General features: G+C 37.7%; 2 protein-coding genes and 1 pseudogene across 2 annotated transcripts in view; 1 reads left to right on the forward strand and 2 right to left on the reverse strand.

Moving 5' to 3' along the window:
* Window positions 1–23,488, reverse strand: part of EBPL (EBP like) — a 550,113-nt gene that overhangs the window by 127,236 nt on the left and 399,389 nt on the right. The window lies entirely within an intron of this gene.
* KPNA3 (karyopherin subunit alpha 3) overlaps window positions 1–23,488 on the reverse strand; it is a 104,971-nt gene that overhangs the window by 69,799 nt on the left and 11,684 nt on the right. The window contains exon 2 of the mRNA XM_049778791.1: window positions 104–148. Within this exon, the coding sequence (XP_049634748.1) occupies window positions 104–148 (45 nt within the window). The remainder of the gene's footprint in view (window positions 1–103; window positions 149–23,488) is intronic.
* LOC126017179 (uncharacterized) lies at window positions 4,496–4,577 on the forward strand (annotated as a pseudogene).

Genomic DNA, 23,488 nt, shown 5'->3' on the forward strand with positions numbered 1-23,488 from the left:
TTTGATTAAGATGATTACTAATCTACCATAACATTTTCACTATCCAAATCACACATTTTAATAGGAAAAAACTCATCTTTTATTAAATGCAAACCAACCTTACCTTTCGCAGTTCAACTGTTACTTCATTTCTGTGTCTTCGCATCGTCTAAAAAGAAAAATAAAGATTACTTAAATATCTAAAAGTAGTACACCAATATTATACATATACATATAGTATATTTATGTGTATGTATATATATATATATAAAATACAGCAAGCATATCCATATGCATAAATATATGTGCATATAAGGTATATAGTACTCCCACTTGGCAGAATGATTGATTATTCTATTTTATAATTATTTTATTACATGTGTAAATATAAAAATTTTAATCGCCAGTATTATATTTAAAGGCTAATGGTAATACACAATTATTTTAACACACTACCAAATCCAGTATGTTATTTTATTTAATGCTTCTTTTATTATATGTCAACATTTTAAAAGTTACAGTGATAAATTGGGTTTTTTAGGGTGAAATGCAATGTTCCCAAACCCAGTCCAACAAGGGTGTGTCATAGCTACTTCCCCACACCAACAAGCAATTCAATAAGGATTTAAGTGACATCCAAGAAATTAGCTCAATTCAGCTCAATTCTGACACTATCAACTAAGAGATAGTACCAGATTCTACAATATCTCTGTCTTCCTAGACTGCTCTCCACTTCAGATACCACTTACAAGTCTGAGTTGTTGCCTTTGCTACTAACAAAGCAGCAACAATTTAAGATCCCGACAAGCCCCACCTTAGATTCAATTCATTTGCTACAGTTGTGCAGAGTTTAAGACCACTAGATTATTCACTAGATCACTGATTTATTATCTAAATTATTTATTATGTAAATAAGTATAATATTTAGGAAGAGTCAGTTAGTTGGAAGACATAGGGAAAATAATTGGGAAAGTTATATGATGTTTTGTCACTATTTTTAAGACAGGTTTGCCTTTTAAGAAGCAGAATTCTATTAAGCTTGTTTTATTATAAAATAGTTGCTGGTAGTGAAAGTTCTAAGAAAAAACATCTATTGCCTTCACATATCTCCAAATGAAAAAGACATACTATTCATCCAAAAGAATCATATCACCCCTAAGGTTCAGGGGTAAAACAATTACCCTGCATGAATAAGTTCCATGAATCCAATTTTTAGCAATCACAAGTGTGACCCCTAGCACAATACAATTAACTGTGTGTAAGCACTACAACCAAGTATACAATCCCCAAAATCACAACAAAGGGAAGAAAACAGAAAAAAATTATATACATAAATGGCCAAATTATTTATATCAATTAGAAGCAGGTACAAAGCAATACACTATATATTATAAAACCTTTGAATTAGTCATGACTAATTCTGAAGTTTGCATTACAGAAAAAAGCTCTTTCTTGCTCCTCTCTTCTCTTACATTCTTCCCAAGTGATCTCATCTACTCAAGTTTTCAATTGCTGTTTGATGACCACTCCCAAATATCTATCTTTAGTTCAACATTCTTGCGCAAGAGTTCCAAATCTCTAACTATAATATTCACTAGCTCAACAAAAATATGTTCAATTATGGGGCCGGAGAGATAGCATGGAGGTAAGGCATTTCATGCAGGTCATTGGTTCAAATCCCGGTGTCCCATATGGTCCCCCGAGCCAGGAGTAGCCCCTGAGCAATGCCGGGTGTGACCCAAAAAAAAAAAATTTGTTCAATTAAAATGCACAAGGCAAGATGCCTATAATGAGGATGCAAGTATAGTGGATATAATCTAATATAGCAGTTAACAAACTGCAATTTGTGGACTGAATCCAGCAGGATGTCTGCTTTCATAGAATTTAGCAAAAACTATTTTCACATTGCAGATTGATAACATTATAAATTATTTTAAGTATATATACTTATTTATATATAAATATATATACTTTAAGTGTGTGTGTATATATATATAAAACCCTTGTTTCTGTGTCCTGAACCTCAAAGCCGAAGATATTTACTATCTGTCCATTCAAGAAAAAAAAATAGTTCTAACTTTAATACTGGTCTGTAGAAAAGACAGTAATACAAATGTGGGGGGCTGGAGCTGTGGGGCAAGCATAAGGGCGTCTGCCTTGCATGTGCTGACCTAGGATGGATCGCAGTTTGATCCCCTGGCGTTCCATATGGTCCCCCAAGCCAGGAGTAACCCCTGAGCATCACCGGGTGTGGCCCAAAACAAACAAAAACAAACAAGTAATACAAATGTATTAAATATTAAGATAGGAAAGCAAAATTCTTTATCAGAGACATAATCAAAGCATCAAAAAAATAAAAAAGGCGCCTGGGGGCGAGATAGTATGGAGGTAAGGCGTTTGCCTTTCATGCAGAAGGATGGTGGTTCGAATTCCGGCATCCCATTTAGTCCCCTGTGCCTGCCGGGGGCGATTTCTGAGCACAGAGTCAGGAGTAACCCCTGAGCGCTGGCGGGTGTGACCCCCCCTCCAAAAAAAAGGCTCCTGAAGAGTCAAAGTGTATGTTTGAAATTAGAGAATAGACTAATGCAAAGCTGAAACTCAGTATACTTACAAATATCTACCCTTTTGCCTTCAAAAACAAAAAAAAAAACCCCACTTACTATTCTATAAATATTCCCAGTACTAGGAAACAGTATAATCATCCAAATAGTATTCAGAACCCCAATTCTAGGAAATATGTCCTATTCCTCACTCCCTGTTCTTTTAACAGGGATTTAATTCTAGTTCCACTACCAAACAGATATCATTACAGTATCCTCCTAACTAGTTTTTTATGTTTACAATTTGTGAGAGGGTACTTGTTCTGTTTTGGGGCTGTGTTCAGAGCTTACTGCTGGCTCTTTATTTAGGGATCACTGTATCCATCACATAAATGCAAGCTACTGTACTCTCTCTGGACCCAAAGAAGTTCTTTTTTAATCTTTTTGGGTTTTGTTCTCTTTGTTTTTTTCTCTTATGTTGTTCTCTTGAATCAAACTGCTCAGAGACCTTAATCTTCAGAAATCTTCCACATATCCTGAACATGGCTATGTACAGCCCCAAAACAAAAACAAGTTATATATGGGAATATAATGTACAGTAACTTTTGTTACTAGTACTACATATTTTAAGTTGTTAAAAATAAATCTTAAAAGTTTTTATCAGAAGAAATAAATTTTGTAAAACTTATAATTACACATGCTACTACCTACAATGATCTGCTGGATAATTCACTATGTATACAAATATAGCACACAAATAAGAAATCAGTATGCTGAACACTTGAAAGTAAGATAACTTTGTGTCAACTATACCCAAATTAAAAAATTGAAGGGTGAAATGACTAGAATGAAAGTGCCAACAAAACCAATAAGTAAAGAGGATCTTAAGTATACACGAGTACTTAAATAAAACTTGAACAATAAAGCAGAAGTATCATTACCTATACATCAAAGAGGAAAATTCCTGAATCTTGAAATTTTAAATGAAATACTGAAAACGTATAATAAAGACTTCAGAAATCAATTCAGAAAAACCAATCACAAAATACATCAGAGAAAATACAATAGAATTCTGGTACCCAGAATTATGTTTTTTTATATTGTGCTTTATTTGTCACTTTTTTAAGGTTAGGTTATGTTTGTTTCCTGGTGATACGGATCATAGGGTTGGGAGACTGATGATTTTAGTGCTCAGGTTTTTCTGGGTACCAGACAATTGGGGTGATTGGGGGATGGAGTACTAATAGTACCACAGGCAGGGTGCTTGCCTTGTATGCGACTAACCTAGGTTCAATCCCCAGCATCTCTTATGGGCCTCTAAACCCTCCAAGAGTAATTACTGAGAGAACAGCCAGGGGTCTGAGCATCACTGGGTATGGCCAAAAAACCAAACCAAACCAAATCAAGCCAACTTCAGTGACTTATAAAACAGATCTAGTGAGTATTTTTTTTTTTTTTTGGCTTTTGGTTTTTGGGTCACATTCAACAGCATTCAGGGGTTACTCCTGGCTCCGCTCTACGCTCAGAAATTGCCCCTGGCAGGCACGGGATTCGAACCACCAACCTTCTACATCCAAGGCAAACGCCTTACCTCCATGCGATCTCTCCGGCTCTGAGTTGTTGTTGTTTTTTTAATGCCATGATACAGAATAAAAATATAAGGCTCTTGGCCTAGAGAGGGAGTATAAGATTAAGGCATTTGCCTTGCACATGACTAACCTTGGTTTGATATCAGGCATTAGGTCCCTAGAGCATTGCAAAGATCTGAGCAAAGAGCAGTAAGCCCTGTGGATGACATGAACATACAAATACGTGGATACACAAACCAAAGACAGACAGACACAGAAACAGACACAGACACGGACACGGACACACACACACAGACACAGATACACACACACACACACACACACACACACACACACACACACACACACCCTGTGGACACACAGACACAAATCCAATCCAAAACTCGACTGCTAGCTTCGGCAGCACATATACTAAAAGTGAAACGATACAGAGATTAGCATGGGCCCTGCACAAGGATGACACCCAAAACTCAACTGTAGGAGCCGGAACGGTGGCAAGAGGTAAGGTGTCTGCCTTGCAAGCACTAGCGTAGGATGGACCGTAGTTTGATCCCCCGGCATCCCATATGGTCTCCCCAAGCCAGTAGCGATTTCTAAGTGCATAGCCAGGAGTTAACCCTGAGCCTGAGCATCAAATGGGTGTGGCCCAAAACACATGCGCACACACACACACAAACTGGGCTGTATATGATATATGAATACTGATAAAAAACCAAAACATTGAGAACCTAATATAGATCCATACAAATCTACACTCTAAAAAACAAATACATAGGGACAAGAAGAAACTAGGAAGAAAACTCAAGAAAACTAGGTTATATTTGGCTTTTGAAATACATGCCAATGAATTTTACATGTGAATGATCAAAATTAAAATTTAAAAGAAAAACAATCCCAATAAATAAATGTAATGAATGTAAATGTGCATCCAATTTATGGTATACCATAGCACCTCAAGCCACATTCCATACATGTGGCAAACCTGACCTCATGTAACTTTTCACACAGTAATTTGACTAATATCTCCATACAGCCTTTCATACAAGATAATTACAAAAAAAAAAAAACCTCTTAATCTGTTTTCAATAATCCTATTAGTGGTTTTATAGATGGCTATTCTGAGACTGTGTATCTATGTGGAATAAAGGAAATGAGTAACAAACAGTATGATATTCTATCACTCTTGATCTGCCCTAATGATGAAAGCATACATAAAAAGTAAAACTCGGAGCCAGAGAGAGAGCACAGTGGTAGTGCGTTTGCCTTGCATGTGGCTGACCTGGGAGGGACTCGGTTCAATTCCCGGCATCTCATATGGTCTCCAGCCTGCCAGGGGCGATTTCTGCATGCAGAGCCAAGAATAATCCCTGAGCACTGCTAGGTGTGACTCAGAAACCAATCAATCAATCAATCAGTAAATTAAAAGTTTATTAAAAAAAAGAAAAAACTCACACCAACACCTAACAGAAGTCAGTCTGGCAACCAAAGCATGAAGAGCATCACCTAAGTGTAACCTAGTAGAATGTGAGAACTCCACACAGAGAGGCCATCAAGAGAGTTTATCTCCTTTAAAAATAGTCAGGGATGACAAGTATCTGTTCTGGTGCCTCCAATAAAGGCTCAGAGCCCAGCAGAGTTATAAAAGCAGGAGTCTTAAGTACTGACAGAAATGATCTCGGCATGCTTCTATGATGCATGAGTACTCACAAATAACACACTCAGCATCCAGGGAGCTTTCCAGGGTGCATCCTGATCCTCTCTCCAATGAACCAGCAACCCAATTCCAAGCTTGACTAGGCAAGCACAAGCCTAGAAGCCAAAAGTATCTGCTCTCTCATTGAACTGCAGGTAATTTAGACTCAACACAAAGTATGGGCTGATCCTAAGAGTTCGAGAAACAATATGATTCATAACCAAAGTGACTTATCTTATACAATAAATTAGATAGATCTTGTGTGAATTATATGCTGTGAAATGCATATATGGTATGAAATGCAGTAACAATACTGAAAGATAGTTTGCTTAATCCCGCATGTAGCAGGTTGATCACACTTAGGAAACCAAGTAATTTCAGGTTGGGGCAAAGGACATTAAATTTAAAAAAGAGGTTTAGGGGGTGGGAGTGATAGCACAGCTGGAGGGTGTTTGCCTTGCACACAGCCAACTCAGGACGCACACAGGTTCAAATCCTGGAATCCCATATAGTCCCCCGAGCCTGCCAGGGGCAATTTCTGAGCACAGAGCCAGGAGTAATCCCTGAGTGCCAACGGGTGTGGCCCCAAAACCAATAAATAAATAAATAAATAAACAAACACGTTTGGTAAAATCCCATAGTCCTGAATTTGTTTTTTAATCATCTTTATTTAAACACCGTGATTACAAGTATGATTATAGTTGTATGATTACAGTCATGAAAACACCCTCCTTCATCAGTGCAACATTCCCACCACCAATTTCCCAGATCTCCTTCCTCCCCACCTCACCCACACCTGTATTCAAGACAGGTACTTCCCTCATTCATTCACATTGTTATAATAGTTTTCAGTGTAGTCATCTCTCCAACTGCACTCATCACTCTATGTGGTGAGCTTCATGTCATGAGCTGCACCTACCAGCCCTCATCTCTCTTGTCTCTGAGATACTGTTAAAAATGTCTTTCATTTTTCTTAAAACCCATAGCTGAGTGAAACCATTCTGCGTTTTTCTCTCTCCCTCTGACTTACTTCACTCACCATAATAGATTCCATGTATATGAAAATTTCATGCATAGTCCTAAATTTGAACTGAAAACATAATACACATATACAATTATAAACATTGCTAGATCTGGCCACTTAAAAATCCTAAATTTGTCCAAAATAAGCAAGAACAAACTTAAAAAGTCAGTTGGTTAAGTATAGTACCATTAGAGTACAAGTAAGGATAATAAACACATTAACCAAAACAGTTTTCAATATAACAACCTAGATTATTGGGTAAAAAATCTAATCAGTAAGCACTGGAAGGTATTAAAAAGTGAAAATCACCACACTTTTTGAAAACTGATAGAGAAGCTTATACCTAAACAAATTTTATTCTTGGGCATAACAGTTTACAGTAGCATCCATGTTAATAAAGGAATGAAAAAGATTGATAACATTTATAAATAATCACCATTATAAAGGACCAGAGTAATTGTATAGTGGGTAGGAGCACTTGCCTGGAATCCCATACGGTCCCCTCATTCACCAAGAGTGAGCCCTGAGCTCCACTAGATGTGTAACCCCTCTCAAATCATCATTTTACAACTTCTGGTGAATACCAATTTTAAACACTATTCCTCAAAGAAATAAACAAACATGACTGTGGCTCCTGATGGAAGAGAAAAACTGTACGATCTAGTCTTGTCCCTCTACCCAAAATAATCAGATTTTGATAGCCTCCAGGTTCAACTATAAATGTACAGGAAATATGGAAAACAGGTCAGATGTTAAATGTGGGCTGGAGAGGGAGTGCAGAGGTTAAGTCAAGTGACTATAGTCACAATAGTATTTCTTTTTTTTTTTTTTTTTGTTTTTGGGCCACACCCGGCAGTGCTCAGGGGTTACTCCTGGCTATCTGCTCAGAAATAGCTCCTGGCAGGCACAGGGGACCATATGGGACACCGGGATTCGAACCAATCACCTTTGGTCCTGGATCGGCTGCTTGCAAGGCAAACGCCGCTGAGCTATCTCTCCGGGCCCCACAATAGTATTTCTAATCCTGGTACTGCACATGGTCACTCAAGCAGTTCCAAGTGAAATCCTTAAGCACCAATGCTCCCAACTTAACTGATGCCCCCCAAAGGGAAAATACAGCTCATCTTGTTAATTCTATGAACCTAGTAATTTTAATCTGTAAAAACTTTTAAAAAGGAGAAATAGTAAAATGACAAATTATGGGTTAAATGAGACAAAAATCATAGCAATCAAAAGAATCAACCTCTACTTGAACAATGAATGAGTCAAATAAGCTGGTAGTAAATTATTTACTGGTAGTAAATAAAAAAAATTAGTATTATGAATTTGTTTTACTTGTGAAAAGAAAAAGTGGCAATGGTGCTGTGCTGGTTTTATTTATTCATTATTTGCTTTTATAATATCTAGGCCACACTTGTTATGCTTAATTAAGACTTACTCCTGGCTGGGGCCAGAGAGGCAGGATAGTGGGTTGGGTTCTTGTCTTGTACATGGCCGACCAGGGTTCAATCCTTGGCATCCTATGTGATCCCTGGAGTTTGCCAGGAGTGATCCCTGAGCACAGACACATATATAGATCCTGATCATCTTCAGGTACAACCCAAAATCAAAACAAAACAAAAAAGACTTTCATTTCTGGCTCTGTTCTCAGGAATCACTCCTGGAGGAGTTTGGAGGACTACATATATGTGACAAGGATCAAACCTAGGTTAGCCACATGCAAGACAAGCACCTTAACTCCACTCACAATAAAACAGTATGTTACTTCTGAAAGATCACATGCTTTATAACCCTTTCCTCACACCATGCAAAACAGTCAATTCAAAATGAATTAAAAATCTTGATAAGAGACCTAAATAAAAAAAGATATTGAGGAAATATATGCAGAACCATTCATGATTAGGCATCTTCAATGATTCAATGCATTGGCCAAGGAAAAGGAAAAAAAGATAAATAAATGGGACTATATCAAAATAAGAAGCCTGTGCACTGCAAAAAAAAGATAACCAAAATAAAGACAACCCAGACTAGGAGAAATTAATTTCTCCTTCTCATCTAACAAAGGGTTAACACCCAAACTAAAGCATTGGTAGAATTTCACAAGAGAAAAAAAAAAAAAAACAACAAACCAGCGAACCCCATCAAAATATGGGTGAAAGTGATGAGCAAAAATTTCCTCAAACACGTAAGAGATAGCTATGAACAAATGTTCTGCATCACTTATCTCCAGGGAAATGCAAATCAAAGCAACAATGAAATCTGACTACAAACCAGTGACATTGGCACACATCACAAAGAACAAAAACAACCACTGTTGGCATGGATGTTGGGAAAAAAGGAACTCATACACTGCAGGTGGAAATGTTGACTGTTTAAACCATTTTCAAAAGCAATATGTATATTCCTCCCTATGACCAGGTTATTTTACTATGGTACGACCCGGTATTTTACTTCTTGGCATCTAATGGCTCAATAATTTTTCAGAAAAGACGTTTGCACTCCTAAATTCATTGAAACTTGAGAGTCAAAATCTGGAAACAACCCAAGTGTCCAAGATCAGATGATTGAATGATGAAACTACGGTGCAGAGACACAAAGGAAATGGCTAGAAGAAAGGTGAAATTGTGTAATTTTTCGCTATGTGGATGGAACTGGAAAATATGGTGAGTAAAGTTAGTCAGAAGAGGGACAGAAACAGAATGCTGTTTTTCATATGCAGGAGACAGAGTAGGAGACTAACAAAATGCCAAAAAAAAAGAAAAAAAAAGGAATAGAATCTTACTAGGGCAATGAGATGTGGGGAAAAGCAGGCAGAATGGAGTGTTGGGAAGGGAGGGCTAGGACAATGTTGGAAGGAAATAAACACTCTGGTAAAGGTGTGGTTTTAGAATGTTGTGTTCATGAAACCTTATCATTACCAGTATTGTAAAATGTAAATAACATTGACAAAATCTTTTTATTTAAAAAAGGGGGCACATTCAATGCCAAATGAAAAAGAAATTATTTATGCAATGTAAATTAGTTCCTAGGGACCAGGGAATCAGCTCAAAGGGCTGAAATACCCTGACACCACAAGCACACCCACACCCACACCAAGCACTGTTGACCAGGACAGTATAGCATATAGACCTGAGGTGAGCACTGACCCATTAGGTTTGTACTAATGTGCCAATAGCATAAGGATCTAAGCCCCCCATACTGATTGGGAGGATTGCTCCTCCAATCCCTGGCCCCAAAAAGATTAATTTTAACTTCTTAACATTTGTTTGTGGCTGCATTATTGCTGAACTATTTCATATAGTTTGTAAGACTGAGGAGGAAATAGTTTCTAAGGGAAATACAGTAAAAAGTAAACTGGTGAAAAGGAAAGTTTGAGGGAAATAATCTTTCAAATTGCAAACAAAAATTAAAGTACTAGACCTTACTCAGGGTTGGAAAGATAAGATTTTTCTTTTAGCAAAAAATCCTGAAGATAACCAAAATTAGATGCTTCAACAGTAAACTCTTCAAAAATGTAGCCACACTGAGCTTACATAATTAAGGTTACCAAATACACAAGAAAATAAATCACTATTACTCCTACAGATATACCCTAGGAACACAAAAATACAACTCAAAAATCCGTTCCTCACACCAATATTCATTGCTGCACTATTTACAATAGCCAGACTTTGGAAACAACCAATATGCCCTTCAACAGGTGAATGGCTAAAGAATCTGTGGTACATATACACAATGAAAATATTATGCAGCCATCAGGAGAGATGAAGTCATGAAATTTTCTTATACATGGATGTACATGGAATCTATTATGCTGAGTGAAATGTCAGAGGGAGAAAGACAGACACAGAATAGTATCACTCATCTATGGGTTTTAAGAAAAATAAGACGGGCCTGGAGAGATAGCACAGCGGTGTTTGCCTTGCAAGCAGCCAATCCAGGACCAAAGGTGGTTTGTTCAAATCCCGGTGTCCCATATGGTCCCCCATGCCTGCCAGGAGCTATTTCGGAGCAAACAGCCAGGAGTAACCCCTGAGCACCGCCGGGTGTGGCCCAAAAACCAAAAAAAAAAAAAAGAAAAGAAAAGAAAAATAAGACATTTTTGTAATAATTTTCAGAGACAATAGAGATGAGGGCTGAAAGGTACAGCTCATGAAATGAAGCTCACCACAAAGAGTGGTGAGTGCAGTTAGAGAAATAACTAACTGACAACTAACATAACAATGTGAATGAAGTAGAAAGCCTGTCTCAAATACAGGTGGAAGGGGGGGAGAGGGGGAGAAGTGGGAAATTTGGGACATTGGTGATGGGGCACTGGTGAATGGGGGTGTTCTTTATATAACTGAAATCATGTTTGTAATCAAATTGTACAGACATTAATAAAGACAAATAAATCACTATTAAATATATAGTCAGTGACAATGAGAAAATGAAATGCCCTCAGAAATAGAATACTGTAAGTTATAAACTATGAAATAATTACAAAAAGTATTGGATATAAAAATAAAATTAAAAATATCAGAAATCAGAAAAAATTATGTTAAGCATATGATCAGCAAATCAAGAAGAAATGACCAGCCTAATGTCAAAAGTTTTAAAATATCGCTAATGATAAGGAATAACCAGAATACTTAGAGGAAAAAAAAACAAAACAAAACAGAACTTTGACTTTCATATTCATGGAATATAAAACTAAACTGCTGCAATACATACTATGAAATTTAAAAATAAACAAGTGTGTTTTTATAGCAGGTTTTAAATCAACACTAAAAACAAAAGAAACTATAATTTAATAAATATAAGAAGTACAAATATGGAGCCGAAACAGTGGCACTAGAGGTAAGGTGTCTGCCTTGCAAGCGCTAGCCTAGGACAGACCGCAGTTCGATCTCCCGGCATCCTATATGGTCCCCCCAAGCCAGGAGCGATTTCTGAGCACAGAGCCAAGAGTAACCCCTGAGCGTCAAACGGGTGTTGCAAAAAAAAAAAAAAAAAAAAAAACAGTACAAATATTACAAATATAGAAAAAGTTAAGAAACATATTGTTAAAAAATTATGTAACTGTTTGATATGGTTCCAGAAAGACTGTAAAAGCACAAGTTGAAGCACCAATAGCTGAAAATCTTCTAGAATGGATAAATGGATAAATACTGCACCACAGATTCTCAGGAAATTCGATGTAGAAAATAAAAACTAAAAGTAAAACTGCGGAGTATGAAAGATGTAGGTGGGGGAGAGATCTTAAAATCAATCAAAGAAAAGATAAAAAAAAAAAAAACACACCAAACACTGACTTTGAAAATCAAATCTCTCCCACTCTTCTTACTCCCCCTCATTCTTCCTTTCCTTCTCCATCCCTCCCTCCCCTCACTACTCTTCCTCTTCTTTCTCCTCCCCCTCCTCCTCAACTCCCCCCCTCCAACTAGTCATAGAAGGTTGGAGGACAATTCCAGAGATTTTCAGCCCATCAGTTCCATGTATGGACCCAAGGATGCTGGATGCTGGGATCCTATTGTGCCAGGTATTACTTAGGACAGCTAAGCTCCCACAGTCTGTGATGCTCAGGCGAACCATGTGATACCAGGAATCAAACTAGGATTGGCCACATACAAGACAGACTTAACCCCTTTACTACCTCCCTGGTTCCTCTGATTTTAGTTGCTATAACTGGTTCTTGCAAATGATTATATTTCACAGGTCTGTAACTTTAACAAATTATAAATATATTTCCATGTTTTTTCTTTAAGCTATAAGTTTTATGATCAGAGCAGATATTTCTTTTTTGTTTGTTTGCTTTTGGGTCACACCTGGCAGCGCTCAGGAGTTAGTCCTGGCTTTATGCTCAGAAATCGCTCCTGGCAGGCTCGGGGGACCATATAGGATGCCAGGATTCAAACCACTGTTCTTCTGCATGCAAGGCAAATAAATGCCTTACCTCCATACTATCTCTCCGGCCCCAGGAGATATATTTTAACCACCTTAATAAAATAAACTCAAATGATCTTGGTATGAAGTGTATAACTGGCACAATTTACTAAAATGCAGCCATTTCAATGTAATTAAAGTATTTTGGGCTTGGGGGAGGGCCAGACCCAACACTCTGAGATCTATCTCTATGGTGCTCTGAGACTAGGTACTAGGGACCATTTCATACAATCCTCTGCATGCAAAACAGATGCTCATGCCCACCAAGCTCTTTCCTTCCCTTGCCTTAATGAACATAGATGCAAAGATCCTCAACAAAATACTAGCAAAGAGATCCAACAATTCATTAAAAAGATCATACACTAGGAACAAGCAGGATTCATTTAGGCATGCAAAAAAAAAGGCTTAACATATACAACTCAGTCAACATAACATACATATCAATAAAAGAAAATAATCATGATCATATTAATAAATGAAAAAAATGCATTGACAAGATCCAGCACCCATTCCCAATAAAAACTCCAATAAAATGGGAATTAAAGGAACTTTCCTCAATATAATCAAAGCCATTTACCACAAGACCACAGCAAGCATTATACTCATGAGGAAAAAAATCTAAAAGCTTTCCCTTTTAAGATCTGACAAAAGACAAGACTGACTCTCATGGCTTCTATTCAATACAGTACTAGAAGTACTTGCCATAGCAATTCGGCAAGAAAGTTATCAAAAGCATCCAAACAGAAAAGAAAGAAAGCCCTCATTGTTTAAAGATGACATAATACTGTATTTAGTATTCTTAAAGACTATGAAAAAGGCTTCCAAAACAACAAATTTGTATAGTAAAGTGAGAGGCTACAAAGTTAATATGCAAGAGTCGATGGCATTCCTAAATAATGAATAATAATAAATAATGAAAAACAAATAACAAATAATGAAAGACAGAAGTTCACAACTGTGCCTCAGAAAATGAAGTACCACAGAATCAACATAAGGGAAAGACTATACAAAACAAAAGAAAACCTACAAAACACAAGAAAGTAAATAGTATACAAGGAAATGGTATACAAGGAAATCCTACTCAGTATTGGGTAAAGTAACAGCATTAAAAATGGCAATACTCCCCCATAGCATTGAACAATTCAATACAGTCCCTTAAGATACCCATGACATTTTCCAAATAAATAGGTCAAATACTCCAGAAATTCATATGGAACAATGATACACCTAAGCCCCTCAAATACCTAAGCACTCCTGAGGGATTGGGAAGGGAAGCATCACTTTGTCCAACTTCAAACTGTACCACAACTAATAGTAATTAAAACAGCATGGTACTGGAATAAAGACCCTCAGATTAATTAATAGAATTGAATATCTTGAGACATACCCTCAGAAATATGAACAGTTAATCTTTAAAAGGATCAAAAAAAAATGAAGTGGAGAGAGAAAAACTTTTTCAACAAGTGGTGTAAGGCACACTGGTCAACTACATGCAAAAATGAACTCAGATCTCTTTTGTTATTATACCATGCACAAAAGTCAAATCAAAATGGATAAAGACCTCGATATCTAACCCAAATTTATAAGCTACAGAGAGAAAAACACAGGCACACCTCTGCATGAAACAACTCAAGGAATCTTCAAGGATGAACCACTGAGCAAGCAAGTAAAAGCAAAGATAAATGGAACTACATTAAACTAATAATCTTCTTTTGTTTTGTTTTGTTTTTGGGCCACACCCATTGGTGCTCAAGGGTTACTCCTGTCTCTGCACTCAGAAATCGCTCCTGGCTTGGAGGACCATATGGGACACTGGGGATTCGATTCTGGATCAGCCATTTACAAGGCAACGCCTTACTGCTGTGCTATCTATCCAGGAAGCTTCTTCATTTTAAAAGACACAAATACCAGAATACAAAGACTGCCCATGGACTAGAAGAAATTATTTAACCAATATTCATTGGATAAGAGATTATTATCAAAGATAAATAAGTCACTGGTAGAACTTTAAAAAGTTCAATCCCATCAAAAAATGTGGAAAAGAAACAAAAACTTCCTATCACCATTTCAGGGAGCTGTAAATCAAAACACAAAGACTGCATCTCAAATGGAGAACTCAAAAAAGAATAAGAACACTGGGCCAGAGAGGTAGCACAGCAGAACATTTGCCTTGTATGCAGCAAACTCGGGAGGGACCTGGTTCGATTCCCAGTATCCTATATGGTCCCCCAGCCTGGTAGGATCGATTTCTGAGTGCAGAGCCAGGAGTAACCTGTATGTGCTGCTGGGTGTAACCCATAAATCAATCAATCAATAAAGTTTAAAAAAAAAAAAAAAGAACAACCAGTACTGACACAGATGTGGGGGAAAAGAAACTCTCATTGCTGGTGGAAATATCAACGGATCCAGTCTTTTAGGAAAACAAAATGAACATTACTCAAAAACATAGACATTGGCACCGGATCAATAGCACAGCAGTAGGGCATTTGCCTTGCATACTGCCAACACAGAACGGACATCAGTCCCAATCCTGGCATCCCATATGGTCCCTTGAGCCTGCCAGGAGCAACTTCTGATCTCAGAGCCAGGAGTAACTCCTGAGTGCCTCCTGGTGTGACCCCAAAACCAAAAAGCAAACCAAAAAACCCCATAGATATTGAGTTTTTATTTGACCAGCAATACCACACTTCTGGGAATACACCCTTGGTCCCAAAAAATACAGTGCACTCCTATGTTCTTTGCAGCACTATTCACAACAGCTAGAATCTGGAAACAACACAAGTTCTAGACAACAGAAGAGTGAATAAAGAAACTATTCTGGGCCGGCACGGTGGCGCTAGAGGTAAGGTGCCTGCCTTGCCTGCGCTAGCCTAGAACGGACCGGACCGTGGTTAGATCCCCTGGCGTCCCATATGGTCCTCCAAGCCAGGAGCGATTTCTGAGTGCATAGCCAGGAGTAACCCCAGAGCATCACTGGGTGTGGCCCAAAAACCAAAAAAAAAAACAAAAACAAAAAGACAAACAAACAAACAAACAAAAATTTTGGTACATCTATACATTGGAATACTATGTAGCTATTAGGAAAAATATGTAGTTGTATTATGTTTCATTAATTATCCTGCATCTTTCATGTTTCAATTTTTCCCCTGGCCATGAATAAGTTCAAATCTCTCTTGTCATGTATTCCTTTATCCCTGGTCCTTTCTCTGTTAACTGTGGTGCTCTCACACACTTAATTTTGGTACTCATAAGAGGTACCAAATATTTCATTATGGGGTTGCAATGGTAGTCCACTATAGTGTTCAAACATTGTGGGTTTTTTTTTTTTTTTGAGATGATACAGAGTATATTAAGGATACAAAGTATGTGGCTTTCCAGAAGCTTTTCTTTGTTTTTAGACATCCCTATATATGTATGCAATTTTAATATATGCAATGATAATATATAAATATATTATGTAAATGATATAGATTATTTTTACCTATTTAAGCACATGTTACAAACATGTTTGGGTTTCAAACATGTAGTTGGGTTTCAGTCATAAAAAGAACAACCCCTTGGGGCCCGTGAGGTGGCGCTAGAGGTAAGGTGTCTGCCTTGCAAGCGCTAGCCAAGGAAGGACGGTGGTTCGATCCCCTGGCATCCCATATGGTCCTCCCAAGCCAGGGGCGATTTCTGAGCGTTTAGCCAGGGGTAACCCCTGAGCATCAAACGGGTGTGGCCAAAAAAAAAACAAAACAAAAAAAAAAGAAAAAGAAAAAAAAGAAAAAGAAAAAGAACCCCTTTCACCAGTCTAACCTTCCCACCACCAATGCCCCAATCTCCCTCCTCCCCCACCCCTGCCTGTAATCAAGACAGGCATTCTATTTCTCTCATTCACTACCATTGTCATGAGAGTTGTTAGTGTAGTTATTTCTCTAACTGCTCTCACCAATCTCTGTGGTACGCTTCATATCAAGGGCAGGTCCTTCCAAACCTCACCTCTACTGTGTCTGTGTATTATTACCATACTGTCTTTTATTTTTCTTAAATCCCACTGATGAGACTATTCTGTGTCTATCTCTCTCCCTTTGATTCATTTCACTCAGCATAATAGTTTCCATGTCCATCCACATATAGGATATATTTCATGACTTTGTTTTTCCTGACAGCTGCATAGTATTCCATTGTGCATTATGTACCACAGTTTCTTTAGCCACTCATCTGTTGTCAGGCATCTGAGTTGTTTCCAGATTTTGGCTACTGTTTGGCACTGCAATGAACATAGGCATGCAGAGGAAATTTTTGTATTGTGTTTTTGTGTTTGTAGGATATATCTCTAGGAGTAGTATTGCTGGATCATATGGGAGCTCAATTTTCAGCTTTTTGAGGAATATCCATATTGATTTCCAGAAAGGCTACATTAAACTGAGAGGCTTCTGCACCTCAAAGGAAACACTGACTAGGATACAAAGGGAACCCATAGAATAGGAGAAACTATTCACCCAATATTCATCAAAAAGGGTCTAACATCTAAGATATACAAGGTACCTGACAGAACTTAACAAGAAAATAATAATCTAACCCCATCAAAAAATGGGGAGACGAAATAAAGAAACTTCCTCAAAGAAGAAATACATATGGCCAAAAGGCACATGAAAAAAATGCTCCACATCACTAATCATCAGGGAGATGCAAAACAACAAGGTACCATCTTACACCAGACTGGCACACATCATAGAGAACAAGGACAATCAGTGCTGGTGGGGACATGGGGAGAAAGGAAGTCTCACTCATTGTTGGTAGGAATGCATCTATTGTTCAAACTTCTTTATTTGGGTATTTGTGCACACGTTGGCTGTAGTGATATCTAAATCAGGAAATCACTTGCAGTACAAGGGACTATGCCCAGCACATTCATTGTAACTCAGTCTCACATTGCAAGGCAGAACCTTTAGTCACTGAACCATTTCCTGGTGCCACTTTTTCATTTTCTTCCTCAATCTATATTTTCTTCTGATTACTGCCGTCCTTCATCATAATTCTAAAAAGAGCATGCTACATTTAGCCCATTCTAATCCAAAACTCTACTGACTCTGCTCATCAAGATTATTCACAACTTTCTATTTCTGAAACAATCCTTACACAGAACCTCTATAGAAGAATATTAATAATATAGTCATTTATTCTCACTTCCTTAATGTACACAATGACACCTCTTTGGTCTTTTCAATCCTTATTGTTGCTCTCTATTTTCTGTCTATTGACCTATATGCTGAGCTATCTATTTTTCTACAATCCCCAATAGATGTGAATATATGAAATTAATGCTGTAATATATACATTGTATATTTAAGTACACACATGTATATATATGTATATTTCCATGGTTTCAATTACCAACTATATCATAACTCTGGATCATCATCTTGATCTATAAAGTATAATTTCCAGTAATAAAGAATACATATATTAATATCTAGTTAATTTTTAAAGATGGAACATACTTCCAAAATTTAAGATAATACTGTAATTTTTTGTTATTTTTGGGCCACAACCAACGGCTCTCAGGGGTTACTCCTGACTCTGTGCTCAGAAATAGCTGCTGGCAGGCTCAGGGGACCATATGGGACACCAGAGATCAAACCCAAGTCCTTCCCAGGTCAGCAGTGTGCAAGGCAAACACCCTACCACTGTGCTATTGCTCTGGCCCCCATAATACTTTATATTGCTTTCCCTAGCTATCTGAGTTCAATTTGGACTACATTCAATCACATTACAGTGCAATCATTAGTCTCTGTAGTAGCTGTTATAGCAACTTTGAGGTCTAATTTGCATAACAACGAATTAACCATACAATTCAACTGGGCCTGAGAGATAGCACAGAAGTAGGGCAGGGCCTTTGCCTTGCATGCAGCAGATCCAGGATGAACCAACCACGAAGGATGAATGGTGGTTAGAATCCTGGCATCCCATATGGTCGGTCCCTGGAGCTTTCCAGGAGCGATTTCTGAACACAGAGCCAGGAGTAACCCCTGTGAGATGTGACCCAAAAACAAAACAAACAAAAAATACACCAACAACCACCATCCCATAATTCAATGTGCCTAGTATGTACAACTGTGTAATTATCACCAATATCAATTTTAGAAAATTTTCATGACTGTAAAAAGAAGCCTGTATCGTTTAGAAGTCACCCTGACTATTCTACCTATCCTCACATCCAAGTCCTATGCAACTTGAATCTATATTCTGTCTGTGAATTAGCATCTTCTGAACAGTCATATAAACTGAATAAAATAAACTGAATACTACATAGTTGTAACTGGCTTCTTTCACTCAGCAAAATGCTATTAAGCTTCATTCATGTTGTTAGGGTATAGCAGTAACTTCATTCCTTTATATTAATCAATAATACTTTATTGTACAGACAGCTTATGTATTTATCAGCTGATATACCAAAGAACTCCTGAGAGAAAAGAAAGATAGCAGCATCATGCTTCTTGTCTTCAAATTAAATTACAAAGCAATAGTCTCCAAAAAAGTTTGTTTCTGAAATAAAAGTAGATGGATCAATGGAATAAAATAGAAAACCCATAAATAAATCCACACATATAGTTAACTTTTGGTAAAAAAGCTAAAAATATACAGCACAGAAAGGAAAGTTGTTTAGACAAATATTAGAGAAACTGGACCAATGAATGCAAAGAAAAGTATTCCATTAATTCAAAAAATGAGTTTAAGAATTGGTTTTTAGACTCAAGACCATTTAAAAACACATAGAAGAAAACACAACTAACGCCATCAAAAAAATGGGGAGAAGAAATGAACAGACACTTCCTCAAAGAAGAAATACAAATGGCCAAAAGACATATAAAAAAATGCTTCAAATCACTAATCATCAGAGAGATGCAAGTCAAAACAATAGTAGAGTACCATTTCATACCACAGAAACTGGCACACACCACAAAGACCAAGAACTATCAGTGTTGGCGGGGATGTAGAGAGAAAGGAACTCTCATTCACTGCTGGTGAGAATGCTGGCTAGTCCAGCCTTTATGGAAAACAATATAAAGATTCCTCAAATAACTGGAAATTGAGCTCCCATATGATCCAGCTATACCACTCCTAGGGAAATACCCTACGAACACAAAAATACAATTCAAAAATCCCTTCCTCAAACCTATATTCATTGCAGCGCTATTTACAATAGCCAGACTCTGGAAACAACCAAGATGTCCTTCAAAGATGAATGGCTAAAGAAACTTTGCTACATACACACAATGGAATATTATGCAGTTGTCAGGAGAGACAAAGTCATGAAATTTTCCTTTACATGGATGTACATGGAGTCTATTATGCTGAGTGAAATAAGTCAGAGGGAGAGAGATAAACATAGAATAATAGTCTCCCTCATCTATGGGTTTTAAGAAAAATTAAGGACATTATTGTAATAATCCCCAGAGACAATACAGATGAGGGCCAGAAGGACCGGCTCACAATAAGAAGCTCACCACAAAGAGTAGTGGTGCAGTTAGGGAAATAACTACACTAACAACTATCATGACAATCTTGATGAGTGAGAGAAGTAGAATGCCTTATCTTAAATACAAGCAAGGATTGGGAAGGAGAGGGACATTGGTGGTGGGAATATTATACTGGTGAAGGTGGGTGTTCTATTTATGAATGAAACCCAAGTACAATTATGCTTGTAATCATGGTGCTTAAAGATTTTATATATATTAAAAAAAGAAGAAGAAAATGCAAGCAGTATACTCCTAGATATCGACCTATAGGATCTTTGGAGTTTGGGGACTCTAACAAGATTAAACAATGGACCTTATTCTCACAACTACCAAATTTTAAATTTGCATTTTTGCTGATTACTTCTACAACTCTTACTCTTATCTCTTCTTAATCCAGCACTCAGCCTTCCACCAGTCTGTTTTCCAGATTTACCAAATGCCAAATAAAATGATTAGATCATTTTAAGTCCTCATCATACTACTCCTATACAGTATCTGATACTGAAAATGTTACCTCCTGAAGTTCTGATGACAACTTTGCTCTAAGATTTCCATAGATTCATCTTTAGTAGTATTTTTCATGTCTACTAAAATTATGTGGTTCTTTTTCAGGTCTTCTCTTAATTCTCATTCATCTTATCCCAATAAACCCCCAATATATTATCATTCTAATCATTCTATCACTGCTTATACATATTCTAAATCGCCACCACTTGGTCACATGCTCATCTTCGCACACAGGCAAGCAAACCATGGAGAGTGAACTGCAGCCACATCTAGCTCTCCACCTGATTTTCTACATAAAACATTACTGAACAGTTGCACCCCTTGGTACAACTGATCACATGTTCACAGCAAAATTCATAGTAAATGTCACAGATGTGACATCAAGCATGACCCTTAAACTCTAAAATATTTGGACTTTTTAAAACATATAGATCCCCTATATTTTTTAAAGCTTACTAAATAACCTTTAGTCCAGACAGCAAAATATATCTGTTAACAATTCTAATAACTTTCCTGCCTTTCAGCCCCAAAGTCAGTTCTATCACTGTAGAAACCATAGAAAACCATCTTTTTTTTAATTTTTTAATTTTTAAATTTAATTTTTAAATATTTAAGCACCGTGATTACAAGCATGTTTGTAGTTGGGTTTCAGTCATAAACAGAATACCCCCCTTCCAATGCAACATCCTCACCACCAATGCCTCCCCCACCCCTGCCTGTATTCACAAAAGGCATTCTACTTCTCTTACTCATTAAGATTGTCATGATAGGTCCCGGAGAGATAGCACAGCGGCATTTGCCTTGCAAGCAGCCGATCCAGGACCAAAGGTGGTTGGTTCGAATCCCGGTGTCCCATATGGTCCACCGTGCCTGCCAGGAGTTTTTCTGCTGTGTCTCTTTCAAGAGCTATATGAGTCTATGGAATTAGCCACTTGCGCAGACATGGAGGAAGGCTCTAGTCTCTGTGAGTGGCGGCCAGGACTTCCGGTTCCAAAGTTCCCTAGAAATGTTAGTATGTCTGAGCAGACAGACAGGAGTAACCCCTGAGCACCGCCGGGTGTGGCCCAAAAACCAAAAAAAAAAATTGTCATGATAGTTGTTAGTGTAGTTATTTCCCTAACTGCACCACTACTCTTTGTGGTGAGCTTCTTATTGTGAGCTGGTCCTTCTGGCCCTCATCTGTATTGTCTCTGGATTATTACAATAATGTCCTTAATTTTTCTTAAAACCCATAGATGAGGGAGACTATTCTATGTTTGTCTCTCTCCCTCTGACTTATTTCACTCAGCATAATAGACTCCATGTACATCCATGTATAGGAAAATTTCATGACTTTGTCTCTCCTGACAACTGCATAATATTCCATTGTGTGTATGTAGCAAAGTTTCTTTAGCCATTCATCTTTGAAGGACATCTTGGTTGTTTCCAGAGTCTGGCTATTGTAAATAGCGCTGCAATGAATATAGGTTTGAGGAAGGGATTTTTGAATTGTATTTTTGTGTTCGTAGGGTATTTCCCTAGGAGTGGTATAGCAGGATCATATGGGAATTCAGTTTTTTGAGGAATCTCCATATCATTTTTCCATTAAAGGCTGGACTAGATGGCATTCCTACCAGCAGTGAATAAGAGTTCCTTTCTCGGGTCTGGAGGGATAGAATGGAGGTAAGGTGTTCGTTCGCCTTGCATGCAGAAAGATGGTGGTCCGAACCCCAGCATCCCATATGGTCCCCTGAGCCTGCCAGGAGCAATTTCTGAGCTTAGAGCCAAGAGTAACCCGAGTGCTGCTGGGTGTGACCCCCACCCCCCCAAAAAAAGAAAAGAGTTCCTTTTTCTCCACATCCCCAACACAACTGACTGTTCTTGTTCTTTGTGATGTGTGCCAGTTTCTGTGGTGTGAGATGGTACTCCACTGTTGTTTTGATTTGCATCTTCCTGATGATTAGTGATATGGAACATTTTTTCATGTGCCTTTTGGCCAGTTGTATTTCTTCTTTGAGGAAGTGTCTCTTCATTTCTTCTCCCCATTTTTTGATGAGCTATATGTTTTTTCTTATTAAGTTCTGTCAGTACCTTATATATTTTCTATATTAGCCCCCTGTCTGATAGGTACTGAGTGAATAGTTCCTTCCATTCTATGGGTGGTTTTTGTATCTTAGGCACTATTTCCTCCTTTGAGGTGCAGAAGCTTCTCAGCTTAATATAGTCCCACCTGTTTATCTCTGCTTCCACTTGTTTGGTGAGTGCTGTTTCATCGGTCTTTAATCCATTTGGATTTAATCTCTGAGCACAGTGTTAGGTGGGGGTTGAAATCATCCTTTTGAGAATCTTTTTTCCCCCATTTCCATACATCTTCCAGGTGCAAACAAAAAATAATTAATCTAAATATACAAAACCAATTTATTTAAAATTTCCCCACAGAAGAGGTTTTTCACAATCTGGATTCTGCCTATACTATCTACTTTTCTTTTCAAACACTTCCACCTGTAAGATAATTTTTTTTAATTTATTTAGTTAGTTTTGGGGCCACACCCAGGCAGTGCTCAGAGGTTACTCCTAGCTTTGTGCTCAGAAATCTCTCCTGGTAGGTTCTGGGAACCATGTGGATGCCAGGAATTGAACCACATGCAAGGCAAATGTCCTACCGCTGTGCTATTGCTCTTGCCCCTGTAAAATAAATTAATTTCCCTGAACAAGTCAACATTAGGGCCAAACCCAGTCCTACACAC

The sequence above is a fragment of the Suncus etruscus genome, chromosome 8, assembly GCF_024139225.1.
Source record: "Suncus etruscus isolate mSunEtr1 chromosome 8, mSunEtr1.pri.cur, whole genome shotgun sequence".
Lineage (NCBI taxonomy): Eukaryota > Metazoa > Chordata > Mammalia > Eulipotyphla > Soricidae > Suncus > Suncus etruscus.